General features: G+C 57.3%; 2 protein-coding genes across 2 annotated transcripts; one reads left to right on the top strand and one right to left on the bottom strand.

The window, feature by feature from the left end:
* Nucleotides 1-1,981: 1,981 nt before the first annotated feature.
* Nucleotides 1,982-14,376, bottom strand: TADA2B (transcriptional adaptor 2B). Its single transcript, XM_037126809.2, has 2 exons — nucleotides 13,870-14,376; nucleotides 1,982-4,311 (listed from the first exon to the last, which is right to left on the bottom strand). Exons 1-2 carry the CDS (start codon nucleotides 14,137-14,139, stop codon nucleotides 3,319-3,321), a joined length of 1,263 nt encoding a protein of 420 aa, XP_036982704.1. The 5' UTR covers nucleotides 14,140-14,376; the 3' UTR covers nucleotides 1,982-3,318.
* A 233-nt stretch (nucleotides 14,377-14,609) lies between these two features.
* Nucleotides 14,610-17,686, top strand: CCDC96 (coiled-coil domain containing 96). The gene has a single exon (XM_053672364.1). It carries the CDS (start codon nucleotides 14,709-14,711, stop codon nucleotides 16,416-16,418), a length of 1,710 nt encoding a protein of 569 aa, XP_053528339.1. The 5' UTR covers nucleotides 14,610-14,708; the 3' UTR covers nucleotides 16,419-17,686.
* The last annotated feature ends 913 nt before the right edge of the window (nucleotides 17,687-18,599 follow it).

The raw sequence follows: 18,599 nt of genomic DNA, 5'->3' as shown, positions 1-18,599 counted from the left end.
GTTGGTCATGCCATGGAGCTGTGTGCTTGACAGGTGTGGACACGTGTCAGCTTCTGTCGCAGACATGTGCACGCTGGCATGGCTGGCCTGCTCAGGGTGGACATGTCTGCCTGAGGACCATGAAGGGGATGGCAGACACTCAGGCCCTGCAGCAAGAAGTCTGCAAAGGCTGGGTTGTGCCTTGCCATAGGACTATCTGTGTCTGTTACAACAAAAAGAACCCCGTAGCCTCTGCTTCTAAGGGGTGCTTCTAGGGTCGAAGGTCAATACTCTCAGTCCATTACTGCATAAAAAGGGGGCAGTCGTTTTACCTTGCTTATGCCTTCGAAAAATGTCAGTAACGTTCCCATAATTAAAAATCAAAGTGCACACAATTCCAAAACATTTTTCCTCCTCTAGTTAGTCAAAGACACACCCTAGAACTGAAGGCAGCCCAGCCTCGTGCGTTGAGGACAGCGGACTCATTTTCAGAGAGTCCTGTGAGCCTGCGTGGTCCCCGCTCTTCACCAAGGGCTGCAGGTGCCGAAAGGCTCTCACCCAGACACGTGGGAAGCCTGTCTTCACCGAGTGCCGTCAGTCACTGTCACAGGGGAGCACTGAACCGCGCACAGCACGTCCTCAGTGTGTCTGTAGGTTCTTTGACTTCGAAGGAAACCATGTGTGATGCAACCAATTTTGCCAAAGGCCAATTGATATAAATGAGTTGGCTTCCTACAGCAGCTCAACCACCATAACGAGACATTCAAGGCCCTGCTACACGCGCACACACGCTGGGATTAACAGTTGTTTGCGCCCCGTGTTTCCGGGTTTGGCACAGGTGCAGCCTGGACACACACGAGGTGGCCCATCAAGCCAGCAGTCGGTGTGGTGACAGCCCTTCCCAGCCCAGCTGGCTCCAATGGGGACACGCAGGGAGCCTCAGAAGGAGGGCTGGCCTGGAGGGTTCCCGCCTACCAGAAGGGTCACGTGCCACCCCACACCGCACATTTGAAACCGGGCTCCAAGAAGCTGCCTAAGGCTCGCGGAGCAGGTGCTAAGAAGCATCCGTGACCCTGTTCTCAGCCTGCTCAGCGAGGGAGAGAGCAGCAGAAACGGCTGGGTTTCGGCGTCAATCCATTCTTGGGGTGGTGGCCATCCGGGGGCACTGAGGATGGCTGACCTACGGAAGCGACTCAAAAATCAGAGTTTAAGTTTTGAAAAGACCTAATCCTGTGGGATTATGATAGCTAATGTAAAGGCTCCGTGCTCAGCAAGATTAAGGACTGACGTGCCGGAGCTGGAGTGGGGGTAAAGGCAGCCGGCCCGAGGACCACTTCCCCTTGTAACAGAGTGTCAGCAATCAGCAGAAGTTAATGATACGTTCATTATGGTGCCTTAAAACAGTCAGGCCTAAACTCTTCGTACCATCAGAAAGATAAATGTTCTGAAAGGCTAGTGCGGTTTCTCATCTGACAGCTCCTGGCCTGGGCCACGCAGTGACAGGCGTGCTTTGCTCCTCATGTGTAATGAGAGTGTGGCAGTCCTTTCACAGAAAAGTAAGACGGAATTTAAAACCTCACGGAACCCGGCATCTGCCATAGAACATCCACCAAATATGACATTGGGGCAGCTAAAGGCAGTGATTCCCAAAAGCCAGCTGGCATCCAGGTCACCCAGAGGCTTGTGCAAAGGGCTCATGGGCCTCGCACCTAGTGACTCGGGACTGGGCGGCTGAGTGTCTGCATTTTAGCAGGTTCCCTGGGGAGGTGGGTGCTGCTGGTCCGGGACCCCAGGTGAGAACCACTGGCTAAGAAACCTATAAAAGCACAGCACTGGTCCCTCACTGCTCAGTGGCAGAGAGGACCGCTGTCAGGGGTGGTTACCCCACAGGGGCTGTCTGTCTTGCCACCGCTCAGTCTTGTCAGAGAGAAGTCCTGGGCTTAGTGAATGAGGAGCACTTCTCTGCCAGCGAGGCCATGGACTATACAACTGAAGCCGTATGTGGTACATTTGAAATGTTTTATTTAATGCTGGAAAACTGACCCTAGGGGAAAGATGTAAAAAGAAAGGAAAAGGCACCATAATTAAGTTGTCCTTGGAAATGATGAGGGTCTTTCTCTTTTTTCCTTTCAAATGACTTCACTTTAATGGGACTTCAAGCTCACACACCCGGGAGGTCAAGTCTGAGTACCTGCGGGCAGAGGCAGGCCGCGTGCTGGGAACAGTGGTGTGCTGGGTCTGTGGTCGCTCCACCGACTCTAAAGCAGGGTCTTAGACGTGACAGCCCTGAGCAGCCCAGAAGACAAGTGGCTAACCCAAGTTCCAAAGGACGGTACCATGCAAGAGGGCCCCTGAAAAACTGCACAGGGCCGGGCAGAGCCAGGTCAGAGCCTGGTTCAGCACAGGGACCCAGAGAAGCAGCGCACGGGGCCCGGAATGGCCACGTGGGCTGCCCCCACCTTGCCTGGCTGGTTTGCAGGGCACCCAGGGCCACCTGAAGTTCAGATGCTTCGCCAGGTTAGCCTGGTCAGGGTTTCACTGAACAGGGCACTTAGAGCTGTGATGAAAGTCCTGGAGGATGCTACCCCGTAACTGGGAACTCAGCTAGGAACTCTCTAAAAGAAGGTCCAGCAAGTACAAGAGCAGCCTGTAGTGGCCCCCAGAAAGGCTCAGAGTCCTGGCAGTGGCACAGGTCCTCCCGCTGCCAGGTTTCCCTGCAGCTCCCTCTGCACTAGGGGGCGCTGCTGAGGGCCCTGTCCATGCCCAGACTGAGCCAGCAGGGGCCTGCCAGGCCAGGGGCACTTTCAGGGTTCGGGAACTGCAGGCTCAACACTCGGCCCTGCCAGCAGGTAGGGGAAGCTCATTTGGTCACCGTGCTCACCACCGTCCTCTTCCTCAAGTTCCAAGGACACCTCCCACCCTCCTCCAGCCCCCTGCCTGCCTGCCTGCCCTGCTGGCCCCCATGTAAAGTGCCGTGTGCCGGGGTGGGAGGGAGCCTGGCGCACTGGGAGGGGCCAGCGTACACCGTGTACCGAAGGGGAGGGCTCACAGAAGGCCACAGTCCGCTGTCAGCACGTCTCCACACCCAACACAGAAAGGGAGATGGTCCTCTTCACACCTGCCTTTTAGGACTGAGGTACGACGCACATGTACCCGTCTCCCCCATGATTTAACATTGTTACTACTGCTTCTTTCGGAGGACCATGAAAAGAATTTGTATCCTAAAAAAAGAAACTGCTGAAAAAAGAACCACCGGTGGGAAACAGGCTGCTCCAGCTGCGCCCCACAGTCATCTCATCTCATAAGCATGTCGGCGGCCGCAGCGTCGGGGCGCCGGCCTCAGGACGCATCCCTGGATATCCAGCCGCTCTCCGTGAGGAAACTCAAAATCCTTTTCTTTAGGACCTTGTCCAAGTAACTGGGCAGGCGGCTCTTAGAGGGAATCCCCTGCCGCTTCTGGAGGTGGTCCTTGATGATGATGGTCTTGGCGGTTACGTAGCGCGCGGGGCTCAGGCCCAGGGAGCTGCACAGCGCCTTCTCGCGGTCAGACAGCAGCTCGAAGCCTGGCAGGTGCTCGATGGCGGCGAACTCGCCGTCCTTGGCGTCCTCCCGCCCGCGCTTGGCGCCCGCCGAGCCCCGGTTCTCCTTCCGCTTCTCGCGCTTGTGCCGGGCGGCCTCGTACTCGGCCGACTCCTCCATCTTGGTGATGCCGTTCCGGCGGTAGCGCTGCAGCTCCCGGATCTTGGCGCGCAGCATCTTCTCCTTGTGCATGCTCTCGAACAGGTCGTCGAACTCCTTGCAGGACATGAACTGGTACAGCGGCCGCAGCTTCAGCCGCAGCTCCCGCTCCTCCTTGGTGACCTTGCGCTTGGCCGTCTTCTCCCTGTCCTTCTTGTCCTTCCCCAGGAAGGCGGGCACCAGGTTGTAGTCGCGGGCAATGTTCTTGCGGCGCTGCCGCTCCCTGAGCTTCCGCACGTACATGTCCACATGGGCGCGCTTGAGCTCGATCTCCACGTCGTCGTCGTCGTAGTTGACCGAGAGCCCGCTGATGAGCGTCTCGGCGTCCTGGTCGTACTCAATCTCGTAGTCGTCCCGCAGCGGCATGTAGCCCAGCTGCTGCTGCTCGGCCACCGAGATGTCTAGGGGAGGCAAGGGGGTGGTGAGGCTGGGAGAGAGGGGGCCTCCACTGGGGCAGGTGTGGTCTGTCACCCGGTTGGGGATGGTGTCAGGGATGCAGGCCTTCCCCAGGTTGCCGTGGATGTACATGCTTACGTAATGCTCCATCACTTCCTGGGGAGTCCGGGAAGCTCCAACATGAGCAGCCATGTCTTCCTACAAGGACAAAGGTCAGAGTCACTTCCAAAGTCAGAGGGTCAGACTTGGGGTTCATACAAATTCCCTGAACATTTTTGTTTTTGCACAGGCTACCTGGACCACTTCCTATTACCCTGCCCAGACACCTTACCACTCCCACTACACCCCGCCTTGGGCCGGGCTTATCAGCCAATGTCAATGCCAGTCTGTACCAGACAAACTGAAGACCCAGAGAGGTGCCACATCTGCCTTGGGTCACGCGTGAGCTGGCAGCATGGCTGAGACCACAGCCCACCTCTGAGATCTGGACTGACGTCCTGGTTCCTGAGACAGGACCCCCAGGCTAACCCTGCTCTGGAGCGGGGCAGGCGTCTGTGAGTGGAACAAGACACAGGGGGACATGGCCACAGAGCACCTGGGTGCTCCACTCCCACCAGTCCAACCTGTTCTTTCCCAGATGAGAGAACAGACTCATCAAAGTTCATGGCCCAGGTTCCCTGATTAAGAAGGGACCCCATTCTGCTATGCTGTCTGCCCCCAGGGACAGCAAGGGCCCCCTGTTCCTCTCCGAGGTGGTGGTGTAAGGGAACAGATGAATGCCTTTTAAAGGGCCGGGGGCTTCATTTCTGACAGCCCCACCCTTTGTCGGCTCGGAAAACCCGCCCAGGCTGCAAGCACACACTCCCGCAGGAAGGCCGCCGTGAGCACCAGGGTTATTAATGGGAGGAAATAGTACAAGTCCCTCAATCTTTTCCTTCTGCCAAGAGGCCTCTTCCTCCAATCAACCACTAAAGCCACTTCAGAACACAGCCGCCCAACGTGCACGCTCACCCTGGAACAGCCACTCGGCGCCCCGCCCGCAGCCTCCACTCACCCCTCCGCTCACCCCTCCACTCTCCTCTCATGGCCAAGCTGCCTTCTGTCCACAAGGCTCACCTCTGTGAGAGCAGGTGCTCTCTGTACCCCCAAAAGCCCAAACGGAAAACCCTGAAACCAGCCAGTCCGTGCAGGCAGGGCTAAGACAAAGCGGGAATGGAGGGGAGGGAGCAGTCTCGGTGCAGTGACCAGCCTCTAGGTCTGGGCCCTACTGGACCCTGCGGGTGGGGCTGCAGGCCCGGGAACGGTGCAGGCAGTGCTGGGGCCTACTGTGAGAAAGGGGGGACCATCCCCGTATAGGGTTGAACTGTTCACACACTTTCCTATTTCAGAAAGTCACTATAATCATCAAATCTGTTCACTACATTTTCCCAGAAAGCATTTAATCAAAAAAAAATAAAAACCAAATCACAAGCACTCCCAGCATCTATTGTCACTCTATGAGACCCAGGCCGGCCACCTCTCAGCCCTGAGTGCCCCATGCTGAGGGCGGCCACAAGTGTGGTTGAGCCGAACCCACCAGCCTCTGCAAAGCTGCAGCCACTACAGATCCAGAATCTGGTTTCCGGGGAGCCTCCCAGGCAAGGAGCTGGGTGCAGACCGCAGTTGCATGGTCAGAACTCGGGCCCTGGCCTCGCTCTCCCTGGCCCAGTGAGAAGACTGCCTACAAGTCCACTGCTGCCCCCCAAGCCCCAGCCACCTGCCTTTCAAAAGTTATCAGCTGCTCAGGGCACCACATCTGGATAAAACTTAAGTCCAGAAAAAACAGAAGGATTCTGAGTAATGAAGGGGTACCTGACCAATCAGAGATGATGTGTTCGTATTTTTTTAGTTACTTCCATCAACTTCAACACTCTGGGGGAGCCTCAGGGCTGGGGCCAGAGTGGGGAAAGGGGGAGGGTGTCACACGCCAGCACTCCCACCCTCTCCCGCCCAGCACCCTCCAGGCTGCACACCAGCTCCTGGCCAGGATCAGGGGGTCAACTGAGGACACTGTGCTGACACCTGGGCTGCCCGGTCCTCTGTAGGTAACAGGGGATTCTGCTCTCTGCTGGTATTTATGAAGCCACAGATCAGAGGAGCATGTCACCAGAATCCCAGGACGCCCATGCCAATCAGCCCGAGGGCCAGCCTAGGAAGCCTGAAGGCCTCGCACAGAGCCAGGCCACCAGCTACTTCCGAAAGACCGCACTCTGACGATGAGTCAGGGAGGCCCAGGACAACACAAGGCCGAACTCTCAAGGCCTGCGAGATGGAGTGAGAGTCTGGTGGACCAGTCGGAACGAGAGGCTACAGGGCTCGGACTGTAACAAGGACCCACAGAGGACACACAGCTTCCATGAAGTGAATTACAGTGAGGAAGATACTTGAACAGATGATGAGATTAGCACCAGCTGCCGGGCACTCTGCGGTCACGTGCTCAATGTTCTCTCCAAGCTCTTCACGGGCCAATGGCCACATCGTAGCCACCTGTCTCCTGGGGGAGAGAGGTCCTGTCACTGCTTCACAGCACCACACAGGTCAGCAGCAGACGGACCAAGACCGCAGCTCTCCCCCTCGCCCACCCCAAGGTCAAGGTTTTTGCTAGATCTGGATGGACGCACGGACAGACAGATGGGTGGACGGGGAGGCAGAAGCCAAAGAAGCGTGTTTGCGGGAAAGGGTTCGAAGACAAGGTTCCACTCCAGCACACTGAAACAGGAGACACGGCTGCGCACAGACGCGGGCGCCCCGCCGTGCACACAGTTACAGGGTGCACCCTGGTGGGGGCAGGGCTCCAGGTTTGTTTCTTCATCTGTGTTCTCTTAAAAAAAAAAAAAAAAAGACTTCCCATCTTTGGAAAAAGAGAAACAGGTATGTGGCTTCTTTAAATCCTTTTTAAAAAAAGGACAAAAGTGTTTCTAAGCCACACTCAGCCCACGAGCTCCCCTTTCCAAGGTCGCTGCCCTCAGGCTAGGACACGGCCTCTCCAGGGAAAGCAGTGAGCTTCCCACTAAGTAACGACCATGCCAGGCCCTCTGGCTGCTCTGGCCTCCTGCCCGCCCGTCAGGGCTCACTCATGCTGGCCTCCAGCTCAGAAGCAGGGAAGGGAGAGTGCAGCCCAGAGCGGTCATCGCTCATGCGGAGCAGCCGCCTCCCACCAGCAGGACTCGCTCAGCTGGGGCCACCAGTGCATCTGACCTGGACATCCCCACTCCGGGACTGGACGGGGCCAACCTTTCCTGGCTCCACCAGCAAACCACTGCCCTGCACAGCAGGCTGTCCCGGGATTCAAGAGGGAAATTTAAGAACAAAAGATGATACAGATTTTCTAAAAGCTAAACTTTGCCATTAAAAGATGGTCCTTCATTCCAAGATTACATCCTTACCACTTGGAGCATATTAAGATAATCTTTCTTTTTGTGAAATGGTGATAAATACCTGGATCTTAAAAAAAATACTTTGACAAAAATATTTATATATATATATTTATTTAGCCCTGGTTAGTGTGGCTCAGTTGAGTGCCAGCCTATGAATTCAAGGGTCCGCTGGTTCGATTCCCAGTCAGGGCACACCCCTGGGTTGCAAGCCAGGTCCCCAGTAGGGGGCACACGAGAGGCAACCCACAATGATGTTTCTCTCCCTCACTTCCCCCCTCTAAAAATAAATAAACTTAAAAAAAAATTACTCTTACTTGGCAAACTTCAGTAAGCAATTCTACATCAGTTTTCAAAACCATCCTAACAGGAATGGCAGTGGTCCTCTGCCTGGGGTCCCTGAAGCCCTCCGCATGCTGCCTAGGACAGAGCTGCCTGACCCATGGCTCCAGCCTCGCCCTTCCCTCTGAGCTGGAGCAGGCCCTCCTCACCCTTCAGGACAGGGCACATCCCCAAGGACTGTCCTCGCCCGGCCGCCACAGGCCTCTGCACCCCCTGTTGCCTGAGCAGCGCCACGAGGCCTCTTGCTGCCCCTGGAGCTGCAGCTTCATAGTTGCTTCTGCCTCCTCGAAGCTCCTCCACTTAAAGAAAAAGGAAGCCCCCACCCCCACCCCTGGCGCCTCCACCTCTGCCTGTGCCGCCCAGTGCAGACCTGGGGCTCCAGGAAGGATGTGACCGGATGCTCACAGCGGCACTCAGGACGTTCCGGAGCAGAACCGCCCAGGTGCACAGGAAGGGTGTGCACGGAGCTACAGTTCGCGGCTGTTCCACTGAAGGCGCTGCTTGGCGTGCAGACACCGAGCATCACTCACAACATCCCAAGTGGAAGCAGCCCAAGTGTCCGCCAGCGGGTGAAACGTGAGCAAGACGAGGTCCAACCATGTGGGGGTCCTGCCTCCAGGCAGGCAGCTCCGCCGCCACAGGGCGCGCCCGGAGGACACTGCTCGGTGAGTGAGCCAGGCCTGGCAAGACGGACACGGTCCTGAGGTCGGGGTCAGAGAGAGCACTCGGGCTGGCTGTTCCTGGGCCGGGGGCGGGGGTCAGTGGTTGCTGGGGACAGTTTCAGTTTGAGAAGATGGAAACTTCCGGGCGTGATGGTGTGACTGCGGCCCAACAATGTGAATGCCTTCATGCCACCGACTGTTCACTTAGAGACCGTTATAAGGGTGAATTTCACATTGTACGTATTTTACCACAATAAAAGTACACTTTTCAACATAAAAAAGAGCAACAACTGTAAAGTGGCAGACTTTACTCCGCGTCAGTGGTCCCCACTGTGGAACCCCCAGGCGGCAGCTCCAGCACTGCTGGCCATTTTCAGACATGCACACTTTCGGGCCCGCCCCACACCTCCCACTCAGGTGACGAGCCCTTTCAGATCTGTGAGTCCTGCCCAAGGTCTAGGGCCGCGCTCCGCACAACCCCATCCGTTCCGGCTGCTCTCTCCGTCCAGCCTCTGCCCCCCTCCTCCCCACCTGTGAGCGCAACTCCTGAGAACCCCGCTGTCACCGTGCTCTCGGGACCGGCTTCCCCACACCCCATGACTTGGAGACAGGTGACCGTTCTCACAGTTCCTAGATGTGATCCCATGGACACACTGTGTCAGATGCCCGGGGACCTCCCTGTAACTCCCCTTTCCGGGCCTCCCCACAGAGATGCCAACTCAGGTGTGGGCTGGTCCCTGGGAATCTGGGGATTCACAGATGATTCTGCTGTGCAGTTGGAGAGCCAATGAAATAGAAGGTTCTAGGCAGAGTCAGGCCTGGCTCAAGTTATCTCACTGCCTACAGCTGCTGCTCCTCTGTATACTCGGGACCAGGGGCCGAGCCCGGGGAATGAGGGGCAATGTCAAGGGCCCAGCTTGAGACCTGGTGCTACTTGGTGAGAGGAGCTCATTTGGAACCAGCTCCCAAACCCCACTGTGGCACTCAAGGATTCTCCAAACGTGGTTTTCCACACACTCTTGCCTGCCTGTCCCCAACCTGAATCCTCCATTTCAGGTAACCTGGCTTTACCTGGCTCCCGGACACGCCGGCCTCCCGGAACACGGGAGCCCCGTCCACACAGTCCCTCTGCCTGGCAAGCCTTCTCCACTGCTTTCCGCCAGCGAGAGCCTGTGCTCCCGTAACTACACAGCCCCGTTCAAGGTGACCCAGCCGTCCCATGTCTGTCCGTGTTCCCACCACAAAGCACAGGCTGGAGGACAGTCTGTGCCTCCGGCACGGGCGCCGACACACAGTGGGCCCTGCTGCGTTGGTGCGAGGAGAACGAGTGAGCGATGTCACGCGTGAGCAGCAATCCTCTACTCACCGGCTCACACCCGGCCTCCTGACAGTCCACTGTGGCTGCGGAAGCTAAAGGCTCCGGCCGGACGTCCCCAACAGCCAGCCCGGACACACGTGCACAGGCACAGGCCCTGCCCGGTCTACCGGGAATTTCACATACTTAAAATTGTTCTGTGCCATTCTGCAATTAAACTGGAACCTCATGCAACATCACCTGCCAAGTAATCTTATATGATTTTCTTACAAACAAGGACATTCTCCTATGTAACCACAAACCACTCTCAAAACTAGAAAATTAAAAAGATGCATTATCATTATCTAAACCTCTGTTCCCACGGGAGTTCTGTCACTCACCCTAACACCCCTCCACTGGCGAAGGACCCCCTTCAGAACCGTGTGCTGCTGTGTTTAGCTCTGCCCTCTTCCTCAGTCTCTAGTGGTCCTCGCACACATGGGTTCGGACACCTAACTGTGGTCTGCCTCCCCCACCACACAGATGTCCTCCTTCCCCACTCGGCCTGTGACCCCCGCACTGGCCACCCTCTCAACCACCAACACCATTCTCACTCCACTGGGAAGCCTACATCCATGCTGGGTTGCCCACATCACATTTCTTGAGCTACAGAACCTCGCGGCGCCCCCTGCGTGAAAACCCTACTCACCCTAGTAAGGCCAACTTCATGCGTGGCTTCTCCCCAAACCTCCCTCGGCTGCAGGGACGCGCCCTCCCCTTGCCCAGGCCACACCCCTGGCTACACAGGCTACACCGTGTGCTCTTTAAATCCCTACTCGAGCTCCACAGGCAGTGCCCACCCCTCCCCACCAGGTTCTTCCAACCACCACCTGCAGAGGAGCTCTGGCCTCCTCGGCCTGTTCCATCCCCTGGCAAACAATCCGGAGGTCTATGGCTCACCGACCACAGTCGGGAACCATCCTAAGAGGGAACTGTAGTCTACGCTGTGTTTGCGCCTGTGTTCAGGCCTGTGTTCACGTTCCCGCAGCATCCGCACAGCACTCAGCACGACACGACTGCCTTGGGACGCTCAATCCAAACCCGTGGCGAAGTGGCTGTGGGTCCCCAGCCTCGTGCTCACAGGCTCCACTGTCTGCTGGTCCTTTCCGCTGCTCTCGTCAAAGCACGGGCGCAGACTGTGGGAGCCTGGCCGCCCTGCTCGGCCCCAAACCTGCCTCAGCCTCCCCATTAGTGTCCCTCAGTCGTGCCTCTTCTCCAGACTTCAGCAACAGCCTCTCTCTGGGGTCTCCTGAAACTGCCCTGTCCCCATGAACTCCACACACAGCAGCACAGCCCTGAGGTCACAGGTCACACCAGAATGAACAGCCTCACCTTCCTCCACGTCACTGTCTGTCCCCAGGGTGCGAGCTGCCTTTCTCCACATTCCACAATCCGCCTGCAAATCTGACTCTGGCACCAGCAGGCCACCTTCCCCACCCCACACAGCGACCTTCCATGGAACCCGGCCAAGGCTTCACTGGTCTGAGAAGCCCGTCCAGCCACCCCTTCAGTTAGGTGCACCAGCAGGCTCCCAGCCTCCATCAGACCCATGTTAGTTAATGGTCTTATGCTGAGAGATTAAGGCCCAGCCTTTGGAATCGATGGGCCTGCATCTAAACCCTGGCTTTGGCACATGAAAAACCAGGGCATCCCGGACAAACACTTAAAATGACCAGAGTCGCTGTTCTCTACCTGCACACGAAGAAGCTGCTCCATGGCTGCTGTGCAGAGCAGTGACATAACACTCACAGCACACACCCACAGACCTCTCAGAGGGAGCCGCACAGCTCGGAGCTGCACGCAAAAGGTCCAGGGTAGAGCCGCCAGACACCAGAGCCCCACTGCTCAGTGTGGCCTGTCCGGGCGAGGCTGGCACACAGGGCTCCGGCCCCTGCACCCCGCCCCCAGGCCCAAGCACTGCTTCCTTCAGCCGTGTCTCTTCTAAGAGCTCACATGGCTGAGTGGGAATGTGCAACGTAACCAGCTCCCCAGGTGACCCACGTGCGCATTAAAGTTTGAAAAGTACTGCTTTAGACAATGCCCTCCTTCCAGCCCGTGCCTGCTCCAACCCAGTATAAATGTTTTAGTTCCTGGGCTTGTTTTTCGTGTATTTCCCACAATGCTGCAGGGGAGGCAGTGGGGACAGCGCTCGGAGCATGGGCTCTGCAGTTAGACTACTCATGTCAACCTGCTGCACAGGCTGCCAGGCACTCGGCAAGGCACACACCCCGGCAACTACTTTAGCTGCTCCTCCAGAGCTGTGTGCTGGAAGGACGACGTGAGGAAGGAATGTGTCTCTGGGGCACTAACACATGAGAAGACAGACCAGTCACGAACCATAACTGGGGAGAAGAGCCCTCTAAGAGAAAAAAGAAACCATCAAGGGGACAGCAGCTGAGAAACCGCGGGTCAGCAGTCACTGTGAAGCCTTGCAGGCTGCGAATTTAATCTAAGCAGCTCGGGAAGCCACTGAAGGGATGTGACATGACATGTCTTCCAAAAGCACTCTGATTACTATGTGTGAAGTAAGCCATAGGGCTCAAGGTCGAAGCAGGGAGACCACATGGGAAGTTCCAGAAGTCACTGAGCCAAGAGAGTAAAACAGCCCGGGCTTCGGCCATGAGAGGTGGCTTGATTCCGGAACCATTTTGGGGACAGGGCTGCTGCTGATCTGGACCTGGAAGGAGGGTCCAGTCTGAGTAACTACGTGAGGTGACGTGACACTGGTCCAAGATGTCCCTGAGACCAGCAGGTGAGGAAGGGGAGCAGTGTTTTGACACTGAGAGCGTGGGCAGGAACCCAGTCTAAGGCCTGAGTAGCGACAGCTCTTAACAACAGCACTTCAGGACAAAGTGGCAGAGGTTTCTGGAGAGCGGCAACCCAGTGCTGGTCTGTGGGTGAGGGTTTGCAGAGCAGAGTCAGAGGGGCTGGGAGAGGAACAGAGTCCAGGGTGCAGAATGGGTACTGGTCCCTGGAAACTGGCACACTTTATGGAAAAGAAAGCAAAAGATTAGGGAAGCAGGACAGGTTTGGGGATGAGAGGAGCGGTGTGGAGCATCTTCTACAGGAGCCCGGCAGGGAGGGAGTGCTTCTGAAGGGGCCAGATGAAGTGCTGGTTCAGGGAACAAGGGACCCAATACAGGAAGCTCTGGAAAGGTGAGGGGCTGGGGTCATGTCTCTCCTCCCTACTCCTCACAATGCTGGAGGCAGCCACTTACCCTGGGCAGTTCTGGGCCAGAATACAGCCCATCTGGAGAAGGGCACAGCTCCCCATCCACTGGTGTCAGTGGGCCCAGGCCAGCTCTCACCTTTCCCTGTCCTATAAAAGCCTCTACCAAAACCTCTTGACAGACCACAACACGCAGCACAAACGCCTCCCAGCCCGTGCTCCTCTGTACAGTTCCTACTGACCACTCCTCACACAACGTCCTGGGTGTTGTGAGGACCCAGGGGACACAGGTCCCCAGGGTCACTGGGCCCCTACCTGCACAGACAACGCACACAGAGAGCAGGCCTAGGAGTGCAAAGTGCATCCAGAATGGCGACAGAAGCCCCAGGGCAGGTGTGAGGCTTGTCTGGCCTTCGCCGCCACGGTTCTGCAGGCACAACCCGCTCGTTCCTCAGTGCTCCTGCTGCCCCGTAGGTTGGCTCACCTGCGTGTGGCCGCCAGTTCCTACTCCACCAAGGATGGCGGCGCCCCAAGTCTGCACTCAGCAAACACCTACAAAGTATCCCTAACGGTCTGGAAAATGGCTCTGCTGCCAGAAAGCCAGTCAAAACCCCTGTTCTGCTACTTCCTGGCTGTGTGACCTTCCGCAGGTTGCTTCACCTCTCTGCGCTTTGGCTTCCCGTGCGAACTGCCTCTGCCCACCGGCCCTCCGTGCTGGGCACGGACCGAGCAGGTGCACCTCGCCGCTATATTGACCAAAAAGGGGACCAAGCTCCCGCGTCTCCCGCCCGCGTCCGCGCAAGGTCCGTCACTCACCCAGTTTCCGAAGCCGAACTGTTCGATAGCATCCAGCAGCAGCTGCTCCTCGCGGCTGGTCCAGCCGCCCTCGGCCTCGGGCCCCCACAGCGTGAAGCGCCCGCCGTCCACCAGCTGGTAGCCGTGGTAGCGGCGGTGGTGGCCAATCTCGGCGCCGGCCGAGAAACACTCGGGGCACAACTCGATGTCCTGGCACTCGGTGCAGCGGAAGCGCAGCGGGCTCACCTCGGCCAGGCAGTACACGCAGTACTTCTTACCGAGCTCCGCCATCTTCCCCCGCCCGCCGCCCGCGCCCGCCGCCGCTCCCGCCGCCCTCGGCGCCGCCGGGGCCGCCGCTTCGCTCCAGCAACCGCCGCCCGCCGCCGCTGCCTTGCCTGCCGCCGCAGCGCCGCCCCACCCAAGCGCCGCCGGAGCCGGCCAGCCGGGCCGCGTCCCGCCTCAGCACGCAGGCGCCCTCCGGCCCGGACCGGCCGCCACCGCCGGCGCCGTCGCTCCGCCGCATCGCGCAGGCGCCCCGCGCGCACCTCCGCGCGGAGCCCGGCCCGCCGCTCTGCGCCTGCGCGCCCCTCCCTCCACCACTTAACGCCACGCCCCAAGCCTGACACCCGGAAACCCAGGGAAAGCTAGCGAGGCAGGCGCGCCCCGCCCCTCTCGGCGCGAGCCTACATCCTCTTCCAATCAACGCTGCCGGTAGTCCTCCTGCGGCCTCCCATTGGTTTTAAAGCAGGGGGAAGGGGCAGGGCGTCGGACTGACGTCTGGCCAATCGCGCGGCCCACCGCGAGTGCAGCTGGTTGCCCCTGGAAACCCAACAACCAGCCGTCAGCAGAGCCAGTGAGAGATGGACGATCCCCCCGAGCCCACTGGGGCCTCTGAGCCGAAAGACGGAGATGTGGTGAGCCTAGCCTCGCGGCTGTCCGGGATCAAGGTCAGCTCTGGCCCCCAGTCCCCGGCCGAGCCAGGGGAGCCGGAGCCAGAAGCCGTAGAGACCTCGGAGGGAGGCGTCGCTGCTGCCGAGCCCCCCGAGCTGGCTGAGCCTCCCGAGCCGGCTGAGCTCGCTGAGCCCGCCACGCTTCCCGTACTTCCCGAGCTCCCCGAGCCAGCCGAGTCGGACGAGCCTGCGGACCTCGCCAAGCTCCCGGAAGGGCCGGTGGCCACCGAGGCTGAGGGCGAGGAGGGGTCCGGAGAGCAGGAGGAGCCGGTGGAGGCCGAGCCAGAGGAGCCAGCCGAGCCGAGGTCCGCAGGCGGGCCCGAGGAACCGGAGAAGGAGAGGGAGGAGGCGCCGGAGGACAAGGAGAAGGAAGAGGAGGCAAGGAAGGCGGCAAGGAGGAAGAAAGGCCCGTTGCGCACCTCTTGGCAGCTGTCCACGGACAGCCGGGGGAAGGATGAGCGAAAGGGGCCGGAGGAAGAAGCAGAGTACGAGGAGAGCGAAAGGAAGAGTGTGGAAGGAAGCGGGGCGAAAAGCGAGTTCTGGCAGAAAGGTCTGGACGAGAAACCCGAGTACGAGGATGTGGAATGGACAGAGGAGGTGCAGAGGCAGCAGGAGCAGCAGCTGCGCTCTGAGCTCTTGGACCAGCACCGCTCCCTGATGGTGGAGCGGAGCCACTACCAGCGCTACAACACGTACCTGCAGCACAAGATCTGCCAGGCGCTGCGCAAAAAGAAGGGCCTGGACGCGGCCGAGGTGCCGGACATGGGCCCGGAGCCCGAGGCCCCAGAGAAAGAGCACGCGTACATCAGCTACCTGGCCGTGCTGGAGGAGCTCAGGAAGCAGCGGGCTGACGACCTGGCCTGGTATCACCAGGAGCTGGGCCAGCTGAAGCAGCAGTGCAAGGAGAACCTCTCCAGGGTGGAGAAGGAATGGCGAAGATTCCAGGCGCTCAAGAAGCAGGTGGTGATGCAGGCCATGGGCAGCTGTCGGATGAGGGGCGGTCGCCAGGCCGCTCTGCGAGAGGTGGAGCAGCTCCAGGCTCTGGAGGAGAAGAAGGAGAAGGAGATGAGCGCTGTGCGGCTAGAGAATGTGCAACTGAAGCAGAGCCTGGTGCACTTTGAAACCAGGATGAGGGCGCAAGAGGACACCACTGAGGGCCTGCTCCTCATTGATTTTGAACAGCTTAAGATTGAGAACCAGACGTTCAATGAGAAAGTTGAGGAGAGAAATGAGGAGCTTTTGAAACTGCGCAACAAAGTGGACAACAATGTGCAAATAATTACCCATGTGAAAGAAATGTTACACTTTGTGGATATCGAGAATGCACGCAAAAACTCACAGCTTTTGGAAGTTGACAGTCAGGTAGCCCTAAGGAGGGACATCTTGACCAAGACTAAACAAGCTCGGGACAGCCTGCGGATTGACAACATCAAACTGAATCAGAAGTGTGGGCTTCTGGGCAAGGAGTCACTCCTTCGGGACATGGAAGAGAAAGCGGGCAAGATTGAACTGCTCAAGGAGCGCCTCGAATCTCTGAAGCGCCACCATGCTGGGCTCACTCTGTCCTGCAGAGGCATGAGGCAGAAGATCCGGGAAGCCAAGGCCTTCCTCCCCTCCTGACAGCAGCAGACCAGCTTCATCCTCGGCAAGCGTCACCCTTCGTTAACTTTCATTCTCCACTTTTTGCCCTTCTTTAAGGCCTGTGATATTTAGGATGGAACTACATTTTGTGTTTATCTCATAAATTTTCAGCTTCCCACTGGGGACTGAGCACAGAATTTTGTTAGCAGTCAGTTTTATACGGGGCGAAGTAAAATAGGCCCAGAGAAACAAACGAGAGGTAATGCACTGGATTTGACTCCTCGTAAAAAGTTGTCAAAAGCCTTTTTGTATCTGAGCAATTCCATACTTTCAGTGACATGATACCCAGGAGAACAGTTCCTCCTCCACACACGGGAGGGTTCAACTGATGTGTAGGGTGTCCCCAGACTTTCTGTACCATTAAATCCCTTTGAATTCATTAAAACCATGTAGCCTGTGTTAGCCCTGATTCAAAGCTCTTTAATTCCCTTAGATTAACCTAAAGTTGTTTTATTTGTGAGTAGCCCAGCTTCTTGGGCAATAAAAAATAGCCAGCAAACTGGGGAGCTAGTGTCCCTCCATCCCCCTTTTTTCAGTGAAAGGAGGCTCAGTCTGCGTAACCACTGATGCTTGTTTCTGCCTCAGCGACAGTCTTCAATTCTCGTGCAACATTTTCTTGGATCCCCTGAAGGAATGTGTTGGTCTGTACCAATACATGGATGGCGGTTTGTTTCCTAGTGGAAATAACGATGGCTGTGTTTTGCCAGGTGCCAGATATCTGGAGTGGTGACTGCCATCCGCGAGCCGTTTGTTTTCAGCAGGGCGGCAGCACCTCGCTGGGCACGTGATTTACTCCGTGGCCAACATTCAAGCGTTGTTGCTCCTGTGCTAGTGCCGGGAACACCCGACAGGTCTGCCTCCTCAACTCAGTCATCGGTGGACGTTTTCAGTTTTCTTTGATGCCTTTGGAGCTGGAGGCTTGGCTTCATCTCTCCTCAGTCCGAGATTAAATTTGAGGTCTGCAGATTTGGGGGTAAAAGTATTCTCCTATCCCTAAGCTTAAGGGGATCACAAGAAGGGCAAGCTATTCCCATCTGTTCTTTGGTGCCAAATAGCTGTTAAGAGCTGGCAGAAGCCCCACCCTAGACCGATGGTTCTGCTGGTCGTGAGCATGTCACAGTGGCCCTTTGATGATTTTGTTCTCTAACCTGTTTTTGCTTTCATGCTGATAAAGGTTGATTAAAGTTCCTTTCCACATCCTACACCTTGAACACACTTTACGGGAGTCATGCATGTCTCCCACCGGGCAAAAGTGACCGTGAGGCGGGCAGACGGCGCTGACTCCCGACCTCCGGGCTCCACATCCTCTGCATGTTCTTGCTTTTTCTCTACCTGTTCCTGGAGGCCAAAGAGAAGCAGGAAGTCACTTCAAACAGAGCATTGTTCTCTTTGAGTCCTCGGAAAAAGCGACACTGGGTGCCCTGGTTGGGGAGACTTCAAAGCAAAACTAACAACGTGCCTGGTGCCCTCCCTGGGCCGGCAGCTTCTTAGCCTCCATCCCCGAGGTCACTCCAGGGAGAAGAGGCATCTTCAGCTGACTTTGACCCACTGGCTGCCCTGCGGGTCAGACCAAACGTGCCCTCGTGGCCCGACCCAGCAGCAAGCAGGTCTCTCTCTTTCTTTTTTAAAGATTTTATGTATTTTTAGATAGAGAAGGGAGGTAGAAAATGAGGGGGATAGATAAACATCCATGTGTGGTTGCCTCTCAAGCACCCCCTACTGGGGACCTGGCCTGCAACCCAGGCATGTGCCCTGACTGGGAATTGAACCTGTGACCCTTTAGTTCACAGACAGGCACTCAGTCCACTGAGCCACACCAGCCAGGGCAGCAAGCAGGTCTTTTCACAGCAGGAAGATACCAAAGAAAGTGAAGAGGCTGCCATGACTTCAAGGGGCGGAGCTACCAAGGCTCCTCTCACAAACTGGTACTGCATGCTACAGTGTTACAATTAGAAGATAATCTCAATTACTTCGTAACAAGTTTCGTTCTAATTAGATTAGTGGAGAGCTCAATCATGAAACAGCAACACTTCACTGTTTCAGGCAGTCTGCCTGGAGGAACCTGAAAGTGTCCTCTCCGGCCTCCCGGAAAGGCTTCGGTTAGCCCACCAGCCCTTGACACACTGCGTTGCGACTGTCTGCTTAGTTCTCTGTGCCCCC

This window comes from Artibeus jamaicensis, unplaced genomic scaffold, assembly GCF_021234435.1.
Source record: "Artibeus jamaicensis isolate MK-2021 breed Jamaican fruit bat unplaced genomic scaffold, CSHL_Jam_final contig_76, whole genome shotgun sequence".
In the NCBI taxonomy this organism is placed as follows: domain Eukaryota; kingdom Metazoa; phylum Chordata; class Mammalia; order Chiroptera; family Phyllostomidae; genus Artibeus; species Artibeus jamaicensis.
Note: the sequence above shows the minus strand (reverse complement) of the source record. Positions and strands in the feature narration are given on the sequence as shown.

Bases quoted from the DNA above. Each gene is read 5' to 3' on its own strand.
- TADA2B (XM_037126809.2), bottom strand. From the start codon at position 14,139: ATGGCGGAGCTCGGTAAGAAGTACTGCGTGTACTGCCTGGCCGAGGTG. The intron at 4,312-13,869 runs GTGAGTGACGGA...TTGTCCTTGTAG, and splicing joins AGTTCGGCTTCGGAAACTGG to GAAGACATGGCTGCTCATGT.
- CCDC96 (XM_053672364.1), top strand. From the start codon at position 14,709: ATGGACGATCCCCCCGAGCCCACTGGGGCCTCTGAGCCGAAAGACGGA.